This window comes from Taudactylus pleione, unplaced genomic scaffold (genome assembly GCF_031769625.1).
Source record: "Taudactylus pleione unplaced genomic scaffold, aTauple2 ptg000326l, whole genome shotgun sequence".
Taxonomy (NCBI): Eukaryota; Metazoa; Chordata; class Amphibia; order Anura; family Myobatrachidae; genus Taudactylus; species Taudactylus pleione.
In genome coordinates, this window is record NW_028284727.1 from 3,163,086 (window position 1) to 3,182,259 (window position 19,174).

Here is a 19,174-nt window from a genome sequence, read left to right on the forward strand (position 1 = left end):
GTGAAAGAAGGAGACAGACCTCAACTGCAAGACTATGGGCCTGATTCAGAGATGTACGCTGTAGCAAAGCCACTGCATCTTTGTACGCAGCGGCTTTGATGCAATATGCAAAAGCCGCAGGAGGCATCTTGTGTACATAGACACCTCCTGCTGGCTTCTATGATCCGCTGCTGCATCTGGAGATGCAGCATAGGATCACTTGAATTACCATTGGACATCTATGTAACCCTTAGTTTACTTAGTATGTCTGGTGTAATCATGCTGCAGAGGCCAGGAAATCTGCTTTGGAAGATGCCGACCCTGGTCTCTGCACTCCTTGGTAACCGGGCCATCACACCCCAGGTTTCAAGAGCACAGAAATTTCTTGCCCCCTTCCCGCACCCAAATGATTGATAAGCTACGGTTAAGGGACAGGGGTGTATACAGGTACTGGCAGACTAGAGACACTAGGAATCATGGACTGGAGCAATGCAAGGGTACTATAATTGGAACAGGACCCAAGCCATCGGGCAGCATCTCACCTAATGCTCCAAGGACCAATTGGACCAGAGAACTACTCCAGTGACGAGAAGAATCTGAACTCAAAACAGAATAGTACTGACAGTCTGGACCTGTGAACTAAGCCAGGAATCGGAGTCTTATGTAACCAGAGAAGAACTAATGAAGCTGGTACAGCTCTGTCGCAAGGCCTGGACCATAATCCAGAAGGGGAACTCGGAATAGAGAGACACTTCAGGCACACACAAAGGGTCTCATTCAGACCCGGTCGCAAGCGCCGTACGCAGGGGCCACACTGCGCGTGCGCAAGCCCCAGAGCGAGAGAGAAACTCTCTCGCTCTGGAGCTCACTACAAAAGAGGCGGCTGTCGATGTTGATCGACAGCTTGCCCCATTTTGTAGGCGGGGCCGGGGGGGTGGCTACACAAAGGGAGGAATTCCTGATGGAACGCCTGTCGTTTTGTGGGCGGCCACACTGACATCAGCAGTGATGTCAGTGGGGAGCTTCCTGCTTGATCAGAGCAGGAAGCTCCCTGGGGCTTGCAGTTGCCGAGACCCAACCTTAGGGTTTCGTCGCAAGCCCCAATGGTCGTGATGATCTTGACCATCGCGACCATCGCCCTGGTCGGTCGCTAAAGCTGTGAGTGGTAACCCACAGCTTAGCTAGCGACCAGGAAGCCGCACTTAAAAAATCAAGCGGCCGCCCTCATTCAGAGAGAGCGCTTGCTTCTTGCGAGCTCCTCTGAATGAGGGCCAATGTACTGAACACCTCGATGCTAAAAGACTGTGACCCAATCATGCCCTCCAGGCCTGGAACCCCAATGCTGACTGTTGGCCCAAGACAAGAGCACACAGTACAGGATAACTAAAATTGTCAACCTAGATTATGCAGTAACCCACTATAGCCACAGAGTGTAGTGATACTTGCAACACAGTCCAGATGAGGTCTGCACAACGCAGAGTGGAATCCATGCAGGTGATAAGATGTGTGGAAACAGCAAATGGTATGCACCGCAGGTACACTGGCAGAACTGGAGCTGCAGTTGGAAGCGGTCTGTGAGCTGTGTGGGAGCCGCAGCACTGAGAGACTGGACACAGCGGTAGATGGGATGCAGTCAACAATGATCAGTCTGTGTGCGGCATGGAAGCCGTGGTGCTGATGGAATGCAGGCAACAGCAAACGGTCTGTGTGCGGCATGGGGTAACGACTCTACGATTACAACATTGTAATCGTACAGTCATTCCCCATCCCCTGCAGTGCTTACACTGAATGATTAGTCGTTCAGTGTAGGCACCCTCCATCATCCCTGAACATGGCCAATCTGTGGTTATCGGCAGATTGACCAGCATGTTCAGCAGATGATTGATGTTGGAAACTGCCAGCGGGAGCGCGCATCACTGGTCGTTTCCGACATCATTGTGCACGATTATTGAGCGATTGCATGATTACGATGTCATAATCGTGCAATCGCTCATTAATATCTGCTAGTGGATGTGCGCCTTTAGACACAGAAATGAATGAATGTTTAACTCTGTATGGGCGGCTAAGACCACGTTTCATGACAGGATCCAGGAGTTCTGAAAGAAAGTCACTGATAGCATTTTTTCACTGGTGGGTAGCAATGCACTCTGAGAAGATGCACAGTCTGAGAGGTCACCTGAAGCCATGTGCAGTGGTGAAAAGGGCAGACGGGTGCAGTAGTTATAAAGGCCCCCATACTTCAGCATCAGATTGCTACGTTCCTGCTATCCTGCAACCCGGCATCGCAGGATGGTTGAAATCCAACATGTTGGATTTCACAGATATACCGATCACGATAAAAAAAATGATCTTCATTGGCACATCTGTGATATTTAGCATGTAGATTTTCACCAATTCTGCGACTGATCGTGGAACATCGATGGCTACCGTTCTGCATTTCCGACCGGCGGATCGACATTTACGTTCCGATCGTGATATCGGACGCCTGATGTATGGGGACCTTAAGACCACTGTTCTGCTCTTCTGAGGTTGTGTGAGGTTCAGTGGAAGAACAGTGAAGCCCCATTTGCACGGGGTTCCAAATATATATATTTATAATTTTTATTTTATTTTTTTAGGATTTTTCAGTAGATTATTTAATCTCTAGTGTAATGTGGTCAGTAGCATAGGGTAAGAAGGGTGCGCAGCTGCTACATCTCTGTCACTATAACAGTCCAGTAAATGGTCCCCCAAAAATATTACCACCCTGCATATCTCTTGCCTTCTGGCAGGACTACTCAGCAGTACACACTCATTGTGTTGGATTGATTTGTAGGAAAGCATCTGCCATAAACCAACTGTACTGTGAAGGTGCGTAACCACTTAGCGTCTATGAAACGAGTGCACGATTACGACATTGTCATCGTGCAGTCGTTTCACAGTCTGTGCTATGCCTACACTGAACGTTCAGTCGTTCAGTGTAGGCACATCAATCATCCCCGAACATAGGCAACCTGACCACATCGTCAGGTTGACCAGCATGTTCAGGAGATGATGGATGTCAAAAACGACCAGCGCACGCATTGCTTTTCACATTAAACTGCTCGATTTGTGCCCGTTTTTCAAACGATAGAACGATAATGACATCGTTATCGTTCAATTGTCTGGTAAAATCGGGTAGTGGATACGCACCTTAAACCATGATTTTTTTGCTCTAGTAATCAAGTACCTCCAACAGGTCATGTTTTCAGGATTTCTGTCAAGGAAATATAAGACAACAGTGCACCAACATTCACAATTATCAATAAACACCTATCTTGACCCCTTCAGGATAAAAATAAAAATCCATTGGTTGGGGTTCAATGGATTGTCCTCCTAGGCTGTAAGAGTGATTGTGAGCCAGCACATGTCATGGTTGGCATGAGGAGTAACACAATACAGTGGGTAGAGTCCCTAATTATGATGGTCGCTTCAACATAGCTGACAACAGTGATTGGCAAGGTTAAAGTACAGTAAAGATTGTAGCAATTCACACATCTCCTTGGCTGTTTTATTGTACAATGCCAGATGTGGAAGAGTACTTAGGTGAGAATATCCAGTTACACTGACCAAATACTCTGTTTATAGGTATGGATAACAGCAATGAATCAAGGATTAAAGGCCGCAACTTTTTTCTGGCCTGGATCAGATGTTAAGATTAATGGAACCTATCCAACCTATTATAAAGAATACAATAGGTAATTAATTAAAAAGTGGCAATATATTTGTAGATTGTAATTCTGTATCAATCTTGCTCTCCAATTGTAATATACACATTTCCCAATATACCTCATCAGTGGTAAGGTGGATTAGCTCGTGTTTTGTGTGAAGTGGGAGAATATTTTGGATTGATTGGATGTAGTATTATTTTGTCCCTATTTTTCCTGGGTGAATTATGGAAGTTATGTGTAAATTAGTAAATGGATACACCCTATAGACATGAATTATTTTCCAACATCAGTATTGCTTACATCTGCTATAGAGAGCTTTGCTACAAAGTAAAGTTATTTAAAAATACTATAAAAAATAATTTAAACCATAACTTTAGTTACCATCTGCTGTTAGGATACTAGATATAGCGGTGGCAAATATTGAACTGCAAACATGCAGTGTTGGAGTAATCCCCCTACTCTTAGATTGGCTTTTTAATATTATGAATGACTGTTTTACAATAAGAAATAGCATAAAAACAGTAAAAAATTACTGAAAACATATTTTGATATAAAAAGCACAATACAGTTATTAGTATTCTATGAGGATCCTGTGTAATGGCAGAATAATGTTTTATTCCACTTGTATGATTATATATAATACAATGCATTTCTTTTTGCAGCTCAGTCTCTTTTGAAGCTAGAGTCATGTCTGTGCTTAATTGGCTGCGTTTACCCGCAAACGATAGGTAAGTGATTTTTTTATTTTTTTTTTGCAATTCAGGGAATGGAAAATAAAGTATATTTCAAATCTACTGTCAAATATTAATAATGGTCTAATATGGCTTCAAAACTCAAAGGTGTGAGGTCTCATATCCTTTTGCTCTATAGTAAAGAAAACATTATAACACTATTCTACAATACTGTACACTATCAACTCAGTTATAATGTATACTACACACTGCACTCTAACTATAGTACCATAAGTAAACAATCTGTGGCTATAAGGCTTGTGAAACTAGTCTCATCATATTCTGATACCCAGATGCTGGAAGGGCATGCTGGGACTTATAGTCCCACAACAGCTCGAGAACCATTGATTGGCCAAGTCTGCTGTTAATATACACAAAAACTACTGAACTGCCACACAGAGCTACACTAGCTGGCTTTTGCATATGCTTTCCTCTCATAATGGATCATCTCCAGCAGCATTCTTTGACAAAAGATGAACCACATGCTGGTTCCTGTTTGGTGTGGCTCTGAATGACCATTCTGTATTAAGGGGCTTATCATGCTATACACTATCATAGTTCTGGTGTTAGAAATTATAAGCATTGTGTGCAGACATGTATAGTCAGTGTAATAGCTAACGTATTATATTTAAATGGTAATATATGTATATACTTCTGTAACAAATACTTATATGGACAGTGAGCTCTGATATTGCTTATAATTGTGAGCTCCTACTGTATGTCTCCAGAGTTTATTAGGAACTCTTGTGTATTATAAGGAATAACACATTCTTGTAAATTAACACAGATCTTATAAGTCACCAAGGAGTACCGCAGCAATGCATGGAAGACAGTCTTTTGTATCTTTTGATAGCCTTAATAATGTACAGTAAGTCAGGCATTATGCCATATAATACACAGATTTTGCAAACAATCACTGAAGTGATGCTATCAGAACTCAGTGATAAGCAATGACCTCTTTTGGTCTGAATCCAGGACAGTTGAGAGGTGTGCACTGCAGCAGATAGTTTTATCCAATGGCTATTATTAGGGGTGAGGCCAGGGGCAGTACAGCTCTTTTCAGGTGCTGCTGAACAAGCCTCTAGGAGACTGTTAGGACCCAGAAGTCGTCTCATGGCCATTCCCCAGTGCAGTATGGCCACGTTATTGATGCGTGTCTGGTGCACAGTTGCAAGCTAGCCCGATTTCAAATATCACAGAGTTGTTAGGTATGAATATGTTAATCGGAAAACATTAAGGACATGATTCTGAGGTGTGGGGTAAACAATAACAAAACAAGTAACAGTTCACCTGAAGAAACCATGTTGCACTACAAGGGGTGCAAATACATGTATTTTTTTTGCATTTAGGGTAAATATGGGCGGCTGCTGCATGTAGCCCAAATGCTGGACAGCTTTATTTTTACACACTAATTTAGATGTCAGTTTGGACATACCCCTTCCAAATCTAATCTCTCTGCACATTTTACATCTGCCCCACCTGTGCAGCATGGTTTTACCAAGGTGCACAGTTACTAATACCCCTTTTCCACCTAAATTCCGGGTCTGACCCGTAGTTGGAACAAAGTTCCTATCCGGATCAGACCCGGAATTTTGCCGGCGCTGACTCGGGATATTCCTGAGTCAGTGCCGCTCACACCGCAGTCGGGTCTGCATGGACCCGGCTTTTGCGGAGTGAAAGTGGACGCTTGGAGATGACGTCATCGCCAAGCGCCACTGAAGCCGGACCAATCGGCCGGCCAGCAGTGCACTCCAGGTCATCGTGACCCGGAGTGCGCGGTTCTCATAGCAGGGTTTAACGGGCTACACCTGTGTTAAACCCTGCTAGTTATCTGGGTTGGATTGCCGGGTCACTCGACCCGGCGATCCAACCCTCTGCCCTTTTACACCAGGGAGCTGCCCGATTTAACCCTTCAAAAACCCGGGTTTTAGCTCTGGTGTAAAAGGAGTATTACTCTCTATTGCTTTACTTTCACCTCAGAATCAGACCCTAATTCTCATTGCATATATCACACAAACATACACACACAGCCTTAAATAGGGGTGTGCAAGTAGTGCCATTACCGATGGAGCACATCCCTGGGAGTGGCACCATCACTGCACTACAGCTCCTGCATTTGAGTTTCAGGGCACTTGGAATGTCCTTTTGGACGCTCTGGGCACGCACCCTGCATCCTATACAGGTGCCCGGAGTGTCCTTGCTCCTGGCAGTGCTGTAATTCCCGGTGTTCGTGGCCTGTTTATTTGTGTGTGCACGTTGTATTTATTACAGTCAGGTGCATAAATATTGGGACATTGACAGAATTTTCATATTTTGGCCTCTATTCACCACCACAATGGCTTTGAAATGAAACAAACAAGATGTGATTTAACTGCAGACTTTCAGTTTTAATTTGAGGGTAATTACATCCAAATCAGGTGAACGGTGTAGGAATTACAACGGTTTCTATATGTGCCTCCCACTTTTTAAGGGGCCAAAAGTAATGGGACTATCAACTCAAAAGCTATTTCATGGACAGGTGTGGGCTATTGCCTCATTATTTCATTATCAATTAAGCAGGTAAAAGGTCTGGAGTTGATTCTAGGTGTGACATTTGCATTTGGAATCAGTTGCTGTCGACTCTCAATATGAGATCCAAAGAGCTGTCACTATCAGTGAAGCAAGCCATCATGACTGTATGTCATAGATTTCAATGCATCAACACTATAGGTGCTTTCATAAATACATCATATAAAAGATAAAATAGATAGACTCTTTATATCCGCTCTTTTCACCTTCTTAGCTCTCATCTCTCTGCCCACCTGCCTCCTTCTTCCTGCCTCCTTCTTCCCTGTTTACCTGGAGAAGCTGCCCATACCAACCAATCACTGTCGTCTTACAGGCTGTGCTAGAAAAATGACAGTTAGAAGCTGATGGGTTGCTATGAGCAACTTCTCTACTTTATTTTTCCCCAAGATTTGATAAATCTCTCCCTTAGGGTGGGTACACATCAGACATGTTGTCCGATCCTGTGGATTGGAGCGACATATAATATGTCTGATGTGCACATACTACCTCGTATGCACATATGTCTGACATGTCTGATGTGCACATACTACCTCGCACCATCTGCTGAATGCGGCCATGAATGATATAGCACGCGATCATGTGCTATATCATTCAATGTTCACGGCCAACTGACATCTCGCTCCGTCAGTCATGACGTCGACCGAGATACACATCCTTCTGATGTGTACCCGGCCTAAGTCTGTAAGCTCCTTCTTGTGCTCTCCCTGCACTATCCATGTCTCCAGTGTACTGCCAATCATAAATGTGAATGATCCTTCTGTCAGCCCACCCCAATGCACCCCCCAAATGTGAATGACAATTAAACAGTCTCAAAGGAATCTTACTTCATGGTTTAGGGGCCTATTCATCATACCTAAACTTTCTCTGGTGGTAATTAGGTTTAGAACTTGCATGGAGTTCTACCTAATTACCGGAGGAACTCATCATTCCTCCTCCCCATAACTATCTATTCCGAAAAGCTGTCATTTTTGCGATGACAGCTTTTCGGGAAATAGATAGTTATCCCTATCTACACTAAATTACCGCAGCTGGAATCCGTGCTGCACATGCGCTGTTACATTCGTAAACCAAGCACATGCGCAGCACTACCTACAGCTGCGGTCATTGTGTGTCCCCCCCAGCCCCCCCCTCCGCCCACCTCCCTCCGTCCTCGCACTTACCTGCTTGCTGCAGCGCCTCCGGTGGCTGGTCTAACACGTGTTCTCCCAGCAGACCACAGTAGTTTAGAAAAAAAAAGGTTTTTTTTTTCTAAACTTTGTTTTCTGCTGGGAGAACACTTGTCAGACCAGCCTCCGGAGCCAGAGGGCTGACCAGAGTGCTGGAGGGAGACGCCGGGGGACGTGTCCACGCTGACACAGGTAAGTGTTACCAGCTATTCGCAAGCCTCCACAGTGGCGAATAGTAACTCAATCAAATTCCAAAAATACATAATTTTCGGAATTTGATGAATACCATAATTTCCATATCCCCATACTAATGTATGGGGAGAGTGGAAATTAACGCAGGAGGAGTTAACCAGGAGATATCAGTGATATCTCCTGTGCTAAGTGTGTTCATGAATACTAAAATAACGTCAATTAAGGAAAAGGGCATTAAAAACTTTATTTTAGTGTTGATGAATAGGCCCCTCAGTCTTTTCCTCTTAAAAACACAACCACTTAAATGTAAATAGTTTAATTGTAACTGGTTTGTTGTATAGGTCTACACACATATGATGTCCTATAAATGTAGGATAATAATATAAAACTGAATTTATCTGTGGACATACAAAGGATACCTGGTAGGATGAGACTAGGGGCCTCATTTAGGTCCCCATTTACGAACGAGTTTTATCACCAAAACGAGTGATACATTTCACTGTGTATGATAAATGCTGCTCCAGCCAATCACCTCCCAACTGTAATTTTTCTAACAGTTGACAGTTGGGAGCTGATTGGCTGGAGCACCATTTATCATATACAGTGATATTTATCACTCGTTTTGGTGATACAACTCGTTACTAAATGGGGGCCTTGATTCATTATTTCTAAATGCATGGATTATGTGTAAATATGAATAACCAAATAATAAGTGTACTTTGTACAATTAAAACATTATACTAGGGGAAAACCCATTGATCAACTTTCCCACGTTTTTTTAATTGACTACCAGTCTTGTCCTGAAAGTCCTGGTTCCCTTCCTGCCCTCCTTGGGTGTTATAGGTCACAGTTTTGGATAATATTTTAACCGCTGGAGTGGTAGCTTTGCTATACCAATTGTCACTGTATTACATACCAAAGTCTCAAAGACTCCTGTCAATTATGCTAGGAGAATAATCTAAACACAAACACAATTTTTAAAATAAACCTTAGTTTAATACAAGACTCCCCAAACCCTAATTTTTTCACCATATTAAATGAAAAATAAAATCTTTTCTTCTGTCTTGATTTGTTATAGCCCGAATGAGTAACAGCTTGTGGGGTGCCTTGAGAGGCACACTGCTACCTAGTAATTAGGATGCGTCCACCACCCATCTTCCTGCTCAGCTGGCGCTTGTTGTTTGACGTCATGACATCAGGTGTGCCAGTGGTGGGATGCTCCTTTGTATGTGCCGGCACATGTCACCTCTGAGACATGAAAAAAACATTAATATCAGTGCTGTGGTAGGAAACATTCACACATTTAATAAAAAAAGATAATAAACGATAATCCGAACTAAACAATCAGCCGTGATTATATATATATATATATATATATATATATACACATACATACATATTTACAATCTTTAACTAACATAGATGGTGCTGAAACATAACACATCACATTTGCAGATATGTATTTGCCTAGTCGAACTGGATCTGTATGTCCCAAATATGCAAAAGGTGGAGCAACCAACCACTTATAGGCACTAAGTTGTACAAATGTAAGATCTCTGTTGTAAGTAGATGATGTGGCCAATCCAAACTGCTTAAATATATATCTTGTCTGAAAAGCACATAATTGTAATAGATTTACTAAAGCTTCTAAAAATGAAAAGTGAAGGTGTTGCCCATGGCAACCAATAAGATTCTAGTGATCATTTTTAAAATGCATCCTCAAACGACAGACTAATTGGTTGCTATGGGTAATACCACCACTATTCCTTTTTAGAGTCTTTAATAAATTTACCACTTAGGATTCAGTTCAATTAGGTGCGAGTAGGATCCTGCAAGTCGTTCTCACAGGGAACTCACACTACGAATTTCATTTGCAATCCAAATCCAAACTCGCATTGATTTTCAGAGGAATTTCATGTTTTTTGTCTGTACCTTCCTGAGCAGGTGAAAAGGTAGGGAAAATCTTTTATTGTAAGGTAAAAATGTCAGGACACAGGGTCTGATTCAGCAAGGAACGCATGCTAGCAGACACACACATCCGTCCGCTGCGAGAATATGCTAATCAATGCATACGCACTGAGACCGCTGCACAAGATGCAGACGCCCAGCCCCATATTAAGCCACCCATCTCCCTTTACTAACAGTCTGATCAGTACGTAAGATAGCGTAAACATCGGTAACATCGAGAACCATTATCGTTCGATAATTGTTTGAAAATCATTTGCAGATTGTTTAAAAAATGTCTGAAACGACTAGCGATGCGCACTCTTGCTGGTTTTTTTAGACATCTATCATCGGCAAACATGCTGGACAACCTGACGTTACCGTCAGGTTCAGCATGTTTGAAGATGATTGATGTGCCTACACTAAACGACTGCTCGCTCAGTGAAAGCACATCACAGACTGACAAACGGCTACACAATTACAATGTCGTAATCGTGCAGTTGTTTTGAGGTCTGCTAGTGGATGAGCAGCTTCAGTTTTCTAAAAAAAAGCTCAATAATGGGTTAAATGATATGGGACAGGTATGTGGAGGTGTAAATGATGTGGGACAGGTTTATGGGGGTGTAAATGATGTGGGACAGGTATGTGGAGGTGTAAATGATGTGGAGGTGTAAATGATGTGGGACAGGTATGTGGAGGTGTAAATGATGTGGGACAGGTATGTGGGAGTGTAAGTGATGTGGGACAGGTATGTGGAGGTGTAAATGATGTGGGACAGGTATATGGGGGTGTAAATGATGTGGGACAGGTATGTGGAGGTGTAAGTGATGTGGGACAGGTATGTGGAGTTGTAAATGATGTGGGACAGGTATGTGGAGGTGTAAATGATGTGGAGGTGTAAATGATGTGGGACAGGTATGTGGGAGTGTAAGTGATGTGGGACAGGTATATGGGGGTGTAAATGATGTGGGACAGGTATGTGGAGGTGTAAATGATGTGGAGGTGTAAATGATGTGGGGACAGGTATGTGGAGGTGTAAATGATGTGGAGGTGTAAATGATGTAGGACAGGTATGTGGAGGTGTAAATGATGTGGAGGTGTAAATGATGTAGGACAGGTATGTGGAGGTGTAAATGATGTGGGACAGGTACATGAAGATGTTGCATTGATGGGAGAGGGGTTTTTGAACTTGCAGATGGGAACTAAAAGTATTTATACCAACATTTTACAAACTTGTATAAACACTGAAAAATTAATATGCAGACATTTTTCTGTACTCCAAAATGCTGGAAAGACTATAATTTGATGTAAAACACTTGTGTGGTATAATTTTTCCATTATTAATAAAAAAAAGTGCAAAAATCAGTCATTGAACACCTTTTAAGAACCCCCAGTACTTATAGCCACTAACAGCCTTCTATATGGTGCTGCTATCTCAGTTGTCACTCTTTGGCGGCCTTATATTTTTCATCATTTTTTCCAGGTCGCATTTTATAGAAAAGTTGCACACCCTCGCCGTGAGTCCTGCAAATTGGCACTTCTAATTGGATCTCACTTTTCTCGGTTTCGCGTATTCATGCCTTGTATGCGCGTTTCATGAAACAAACTCACTTTTGTAAATTAGCTCCTAACTGTGTTGAGCCCACTGTGTACTGTATCTAGAAGTTTACACAGCAATCACATTCAATGCAATCAAGGAATCACACAACACAACAAACATCCATTAGCTACTATTTATCTATTTGCATCAAAACAGCCAACTGTGTGCTTTTCATACCAGATATGTTACCAATTGTCTCTAACTTTTGGATTGCCCATTTTTACGGTTTATTACTTTTAAGTGGTTGCATCTTCCTGTGTATGGGCCTGATTCAGACCCACTCGCGAGCGGCTGTCCGCTCGCAAGTGGGTCGATGGTCTGCACTGCGCATGCACACGACGGAGGGAGCTCCGTCGTGCGCATGCGCGAGACGCGACGAGCGAAGGACTCTCCTTCGCTCGTAGTGTCTGATCAAAGGGGGCGTGCTGTCGATGTTGATTGACAGCACGCCCCCTTTGGTGGGCGTGCCGGGGGCATGCCTGCGAGACGGAGGCGTTCCCGAGGGAACGCCTACCGTCAGAAGCCGGCCCCACTGACATCACTAGTGATGTCAGTGGGAGTGATTTTGGCTCTGATAGAGCCAAAATCACTCCTGGCCTTGAGGTTGAGAAACTCAACCGCAGGCTTCTGCTCGCAGTGGCGATGGTCGCGATGGTCAAGACCATCGCGACCATCATCCTGCACGCTCGTATATGCTGTGGGTGGTGACCCACAGCTATACGAGCGTCAAGGAGGACGCTCCATATTTATGGAGGTGGGCCCTGATTCAGAGCGAGCGCTCTGGTCAGAGCGTCCGGCTCTGAATCAGGCCCTATGTTTGGGACATACAGGTCCAGTTCCTATAAGCAAGGATATATCTGCAATTGTAAATTAATGTGATAATTCAACACTACTGTATCTATATTATTTAAGGATATCAATGGTTTAATGCTCATAGATTTAACTGTCAGAATATCCCACAGAGTGGGTGGGAATGTATATCTTTAATAGCTGTTATACATTAAATAACTTGATGTAAATAAAAAGAAACTTGTTAACCTATAAAAACCAAATGTACAGTATATCTGCAATAAGTTTCCTGTCTTTATATTTAACCTAAGTAATTATCTGCCATTCACTAAGGTGTACAGGTTATTTATGATGCTATTGTTGCAAAATGTTGCTGCCTAAATATTATCGGACAGTGAGGTTGCTTTGCAGCCACACACCGTGCGATACTGGGAGATTGGCCATTATTGGTCATGTTACTGCAACAAGCTTTAGTCTGTAAAATAATAAACTTTACAAGTATTGGGGAATAGCCTTTGTTGTTCAGCTGAATCCTTGATGATATTGATGTTGTGTGTTAATTCAAATTGATTGACAAGTGTGTGTCATTCTTGGCACTGTTTGATTTAGACCACACTTTTACACTCTGTATTTAGAAGAACCAGATTCATCAGGACACAGATATGGTCCAGTGAGCAGTGCAGTAAGTAAAATGCTAAATTGCTGCTATTAACCTACTTTACTTTAACTTTTTTTGCAATGTGGTAATTGCGTAATAAACAAGTTATATGAAGCATGCTCAGGCCAAGGGGTCCACCACACATTTCCCTTTTAGTGCTAAGGGCTATGTGCCTGCTCAAGATTCCTGTTAACTGTGAGATCTCATTGTGGGTGAACTGTGCATTCGCAATGACATCGAGAGCCAGTGGCAGAAAAGTGTAAGTACATATAGCACCATCCTCAGAAGGTGCTATGTGTTAGGGGACAAGCGACAAAAAGCTTAGCCTATCGTCTCTTAAGTGCCACATAACGGCAACATTATTTACAGAAGCCAAAGGCTCCATCTCTGATTTCTCCATGGTCAACTTTTGAGTACATTTTAGAAAAACAGTAGTAACCCCTTTCCTGGCAAAAACACAGGTAAATGGGATTATCATTGCTTAATACATTTACCCCATTATCATCTGTCCTTTTATTTGTCTGTAATACAGTAGTTGACCACTGCCTGTTAGTGCTGTGGTGTGAGCAATAGAAGGCATTGGCTACTGTAGCTCCCATGAGGCTAAGTATTATCTTTCTCAAAATGAAGGTGAAATGGCATTGGTTCATTTAGAACAATCATTTCTTTGAGAAATAATCCTAAAATGAGGATGGACATGCCAACAGTTGTGTGTGTTGCAACTTGTATTGCTTCTTACACAACTGCTAAAAGATCCATTTAGCTGTTTTCTTAAAGTAGCAAGCATATGGAGTCTGCCAGGATCTGTGACCATACAGTATAGCTACATTAAAGATTCCTAGTGCATAACCTGACTACAGTATAAAATATTTAAACAGAAATCCAGTTCTCTCAGTATCAGCATAAATTCTACTATCCATAAGAGAAACCTATATGATAGGCGAAACATTGAAAAATAAAGAACTGAGGTAGTACCAGTGCTCTTCTGGCGCAGTGCTAGTTTTGCCAGCAAAATACCCCGTTCTACATCCAGACCAGTGGGTAGTGAAAATAAAGATCACCTACTCATTCTACAGGATAGGTAGTTGAACAGCCTGCCAAGGAGAGACGGCGGTGAAGCAGCATTCCATGAAATAAGGTGAGCGGTATAATCAAATGCTGTGAGCCCAGAGATACAGATACATCTAACTTTCATCCAAGACACAATAAAGCTCTAACCTTACCTTCTACATTGAAACATCATTCTGTATTGTCTTGCAAAGTCTGTTTGAATGTATACTGGTATTAGGACAATTTATTTCTATTTTTTATTGTATTTCAAGACTTGTGCCTCCATTTGAAATATCATACAAATTATCAATAAATCCACTTTTTATACTGATACTGAGAGAACTGGATTTCTGTTTAAATATTTTTTTACTGTAGTCAGGTTATGCGCTAGGAATCTTTGTTTTATATTATACCTTCCCTCTAGGGTCTAGAGCACAAGTTCTCAAACTCTGTCCTCAGGACCCCAAACAGTGCATGTTTTCCAGGTCTCCTCACAGAATCACAAGTGAAATATTTATCTCCACCTGTGGATCTTTTAAAATGTTTCAGTGAATAATGAGTACACCTGTGCACCTGCTGGGTGACTTGGAAAATATGACCTGTGTGGGGTCCTGTGGGGTCCTGAGGACAGAGTTTGAGAATCACTGGTCTAGAGCACAGTTTCTGGAATGCTGTCCTCAGGACCCCAAACAGTGCAACCCAGCAGGCGCACAGGTGTAGTCATTACTCACTGACACAGTTTAAAAGATCCACAGGTGGAGCTAATTATTTCACTTCTGTGAGGAGACCTGGAAAACATGCACCGTTTGGGGTCCTGAGGACCGAGTTTGGGAACCTGTGCACTATCCTATTTGTGCAGCCCTGAATCTCCAGGCTCCTTACTATACAGTACAGCTAATCAGGTGCAGTGAGGCACAGGAAAGCTGTGGATCTCCTTTTTATGTAGTAATGTGATGGAGGAGGAGAAATATAAATAAAATTGACATAGTAACACAGGGCAGTGATTGTTTGTGCAGTACAACTGGCAATTGGGATACTAAAATAATATAAATAATAAAGTAATGAATACACCTGTGCTGCAGAAAGGAGTTATGGAATACAAACCCTGTTAGGGTGCCCTGGGACTAGATTCAGGAAACAATGGGCAATTCAATATGTGTAGCAATGGGACATGTGAAATTACATGAGCCACTGGTCAAACATTCCTAGAGTCATACATCCCATCTGTCGCAGGTTTGTCCTACCTCACGAGAAGTTGGGAGGTATGTTCATAGTGAACTGATGCTGCATGGTGCATGCGGGAAGTTGGATGAGGATGGGGGTAACCTAGCACTACAGAATGGCCAAGCACATCTACTGTGTGCAGCCATGCATGCTGTGTAGTGGACACCACAATGATACATGCCCAGGGCCTCAGATTATATAAAACTTGCCCCCGATAAGCAGAATAAACAAGAATGTAAATGACAAATTGAATTCCAGTGCTGTATCTGTAATGGGTACAGGGTGTGCGGTGCACATGGGCCCCCGGGTCCAGGGGACGCCCGCACTGCATACCCAACACCCATATTATCTAAACCTTACCTCTCCGAGGTCCCGCGTTGGGTCTCTCAGCGCTGCTCTAAATGCTGGAAAATGACCTTCGCAGCATGCGGCCGCACCATTTCCCCCCGCAATCTGCGCATGCGCAGTAGACTCTGGACACACTCTAGTGCCCAGAGTCTACTGATTATGCAGTGGCCGGCCAGCCGCGTCAGTCGGGGTGATGGGGGATGCTCACGGGCCCCCTCCTCTCTAAAGATGCCCCTGTTGAATTCAATATTAATATTAGGACATTTATATTGCTAATAAGGATTGTTAAACTTCAGTCTTTATGTATAGTAGAACCTTGTCTGTCTGTCTGTCTGTCTGTCTCTCTATATGACTGATGGAAAGACACCAGCAATATTGTTACACTGCAATAATGATATGCAAATTTCTACATAGGTGGTAAAAGCTCTAATGGATGTAGATCGTATCATTGGAATGCTGATGGATGGACTTAAACAAATGCATCTAGACAAATGTGTTAATCTAATGCTTCTGTCAGACCATGGTAAGTGCCATTAAGACGGTGTTTGCTGGTAACACCATCCTCATTTCCATGTTACCAGAACAGAAGGATTAAATAAAAAATAATAAAATGCTCTGTTCGTGTAAAACAAAATTTTTAAGTGCAGTAAAATTATTTTTATTTATACGTAAAATAACAAATTTGCTTGTCAACCATACAGGCGCCACATTAGCTCACCAATGCTACGCTGTTCTGCTGGCTAAAGTCCAAGAGTAAGGTATTATGTCAGTACAGCAGGAGATTTAAAGTCAGCTGTGTAATTTTTTATACTGTACTGTATAATCTTGTCAGTCGGTTCATGTGGAAGTATCAGCACTGGCGAGGCACAGCGGCACATGTATAATTAATAAGTGCCAAAAGAGAATATCGCTTTATAATTAGTAGTTACATTGAAATGAAAAAAACACCTAAAACATTTCTTATATATATATATATAGTAATGCTTCTGCCCCCGGGGCTCTAGGTAGCGATGGGAAGATGTTAGTTTAGTAAACCGCAGTGTGTTGCTTGCATTGCTGCTAACTCCTAATCATCTTGCTGGGGCTGATTGGGCATAAGCTGTGTTTTTAATGTGGTTAAGAGCCATGCAGCTCATATTCCTCACCTCCCCCCTTATATCATTTATGTCACTGTAATGTGTGAGTATGGAGTCTGCCAGTCAGTCCCTTCAGGCTTAACTACAAAACAGATCTTCTCTAAAACCAAATGCAATATGTAGAAAAGTAAGGTTATACGCCAATAAATTATTGCATCAAAACATGCTCAATAGAGATATTTTTTTGATGCAAAACAGACATACAGGGTGACATCTTACAGGAAGCTGATGTTTCTGGGTTCAAAACCCCCCATCTTTCTGCACTTGCAGAAGGAGATTTTTGAACCCCTAAATTACTACTACCATAGAGAGGCAGCTGTGCGGAGAAAGGAAGGTCCATCACGGCCTGTGGGAGGGCGTGGCCATTAGAGGGGTGATGGAGGATTGTGCGCTGCAGCAATAGATCCCTTCCTTGAAAACAAAAGTGATGGGTAAGGGAATGAGGAGGCTTTCTAGCTACAAAGCCGATTTAGTTATACATGGGGGGGTAATTTACAATATGTGTGTAGAATTCTATCTCTTCTAGGAACACCTATACATAACATAGTATAAGAAGATAAGATGGTTTGAGCCTAAATACTTGCATTGAATCTTTTTTATGCAATCGTCTAAATATTTCACATAGTATAGAAAAGTGTAATTACTATTGTACCTTTGCATTCATGCACATGTGCATGTCAAATTCTTTAAGACTGTACTTTATATGATGAGATATAATGTTATCACCCAATTTCAGGCATGGAGGAATCGCGCTGTGAGAATATTGCTTATCTGACGTCGTATATAAACTCTTCTGAAGATTATGATGTTGTACTGGGGCCAGCAGCACGTCTGAGGCCGACTCGCGTGCCTGATGAGTATTTCTCTTGTAAGTACTTCTCACGCTACCTGCTGGTAACAGCAGTGATATTTTATTTGTTCTCTAGGCAATTATTATTTTGAGTGTTGGGAAATAATCAGCAAACTGATTGTAAGTCCTATCTAAATGTAAAAATTGATTTTTGTTAATTTTTTATTCCTGTGTTACATTTTGCAATGTGATAATAGCATTGGTAGAATGCCGACTACATGTGTACACATGAACTTTGATCATTTTTATCATTTGTGTTTGATTATACTTTAAAATGCCGTGCAGCAAATTCTGATTAGTTTTATCATCACAACTGATTGACTATTATATACTGTATAATCTTGTCAGTCGGTGCATTTCTTCTAAACTAAATTAAACAGAATGTGAGTTTAATAGTTTTATAGTTTAATTCCAACTTTTAATTTATTTTCCAGATTTAAGATTTTTCATATGCTTAAACTTTGGGGACACTTCAGGAAAGGTTTTTTATTACCAAAATGACCAGATCTGTTCATACATCCATGTATTTGACTTTGTATCTACAAATGTTTAAACATTATGCATCTAACTGTCCAGTCTGGCTTTTTCAGTTGACTATGCAGATTTTGCCAAGAACCTTACAGTAAGTATAAGAACATTTTTTGTGTAATATATTTGAATCTGCATGCTGCAAAAATTGTAGATGACACATTCACTAGAGTTACAAAGCAACCACCTATAAAGGGTTCTCCGGCCACTAGTGGCTGTGCTTGCACCTGTAATGGATGGTGCAAGATAACAATCTACTAACCGAATACAAATCAAACAATATTTATGTATATTGCCCATTAATACCCATTGAATTAACTAAAAAGATTTGTTTTATTTGAAATAATTGTTCATCAGAAAAATAACATGGACTATAAATAAAACAAAATGTGCTATATAAATTTACATAAACATGAAATTATATTACCAGGCTCAACTATACTAGTTAATACCTTAATGATGAAGATAATATCTTATTATGAATAAAGACTGATATAAATGAAATCAATATTTAAGTAGAAAGTAAAGATCAAATACAATTTAAGGAGTACATGCCCAAATGTTCTATGATGCAATGAATTTGAGTATGTCCCAATGCAGCATTGAGTTCAGGGTGAGTTCTTGTATAATGGAAGAATACATCTTTAACTTGCAAAACATTTGAGTATGTAATCCTTACCACTGTACAGTATGTAGTCTCAACTTATGTTTCGTTTTGCTTT

General features: G+C 41.7%; 1 protein-coding gene across 1 annotated transcript in view; it reads left to right on the plus strand.

Moving 5' to 3' along the window:
- The window catches only part of ENPP1 (ectonucleotide pyrophosphatase/phosphodiesterase 1), a 151,739-nt gene that overhangs the window by 69,471 nt on the left and 63,094 nt on the right, over positions 1-19,174 (plus strand). The window contains exons 9-14 of the mRNA XM_088443096.1: positions 3,586-3,695; positions 4,331-4,396; positions 13,268-13,340; positions 16,353-16,461; positions 17,811-17,942; positions 18,515-18,546. Of these exons, the coding sequence (XP_088299222.1) occupies positions 3,586-3,695; positions 4,331-4,396; positions 13,268-13,340; positions 16,353-16,461; positions 17,811-17,942; positions 18,515-18,546 (522 nt within the window). The remainder of the gene's footprint in view (positions 1-3,585; positions 3,696-4,330; positions 4,397-13,267; positions 13,341-16,352; positions 16,462-17,810; positions 17,943-18,514; positions 18,547-19,174) is intronic.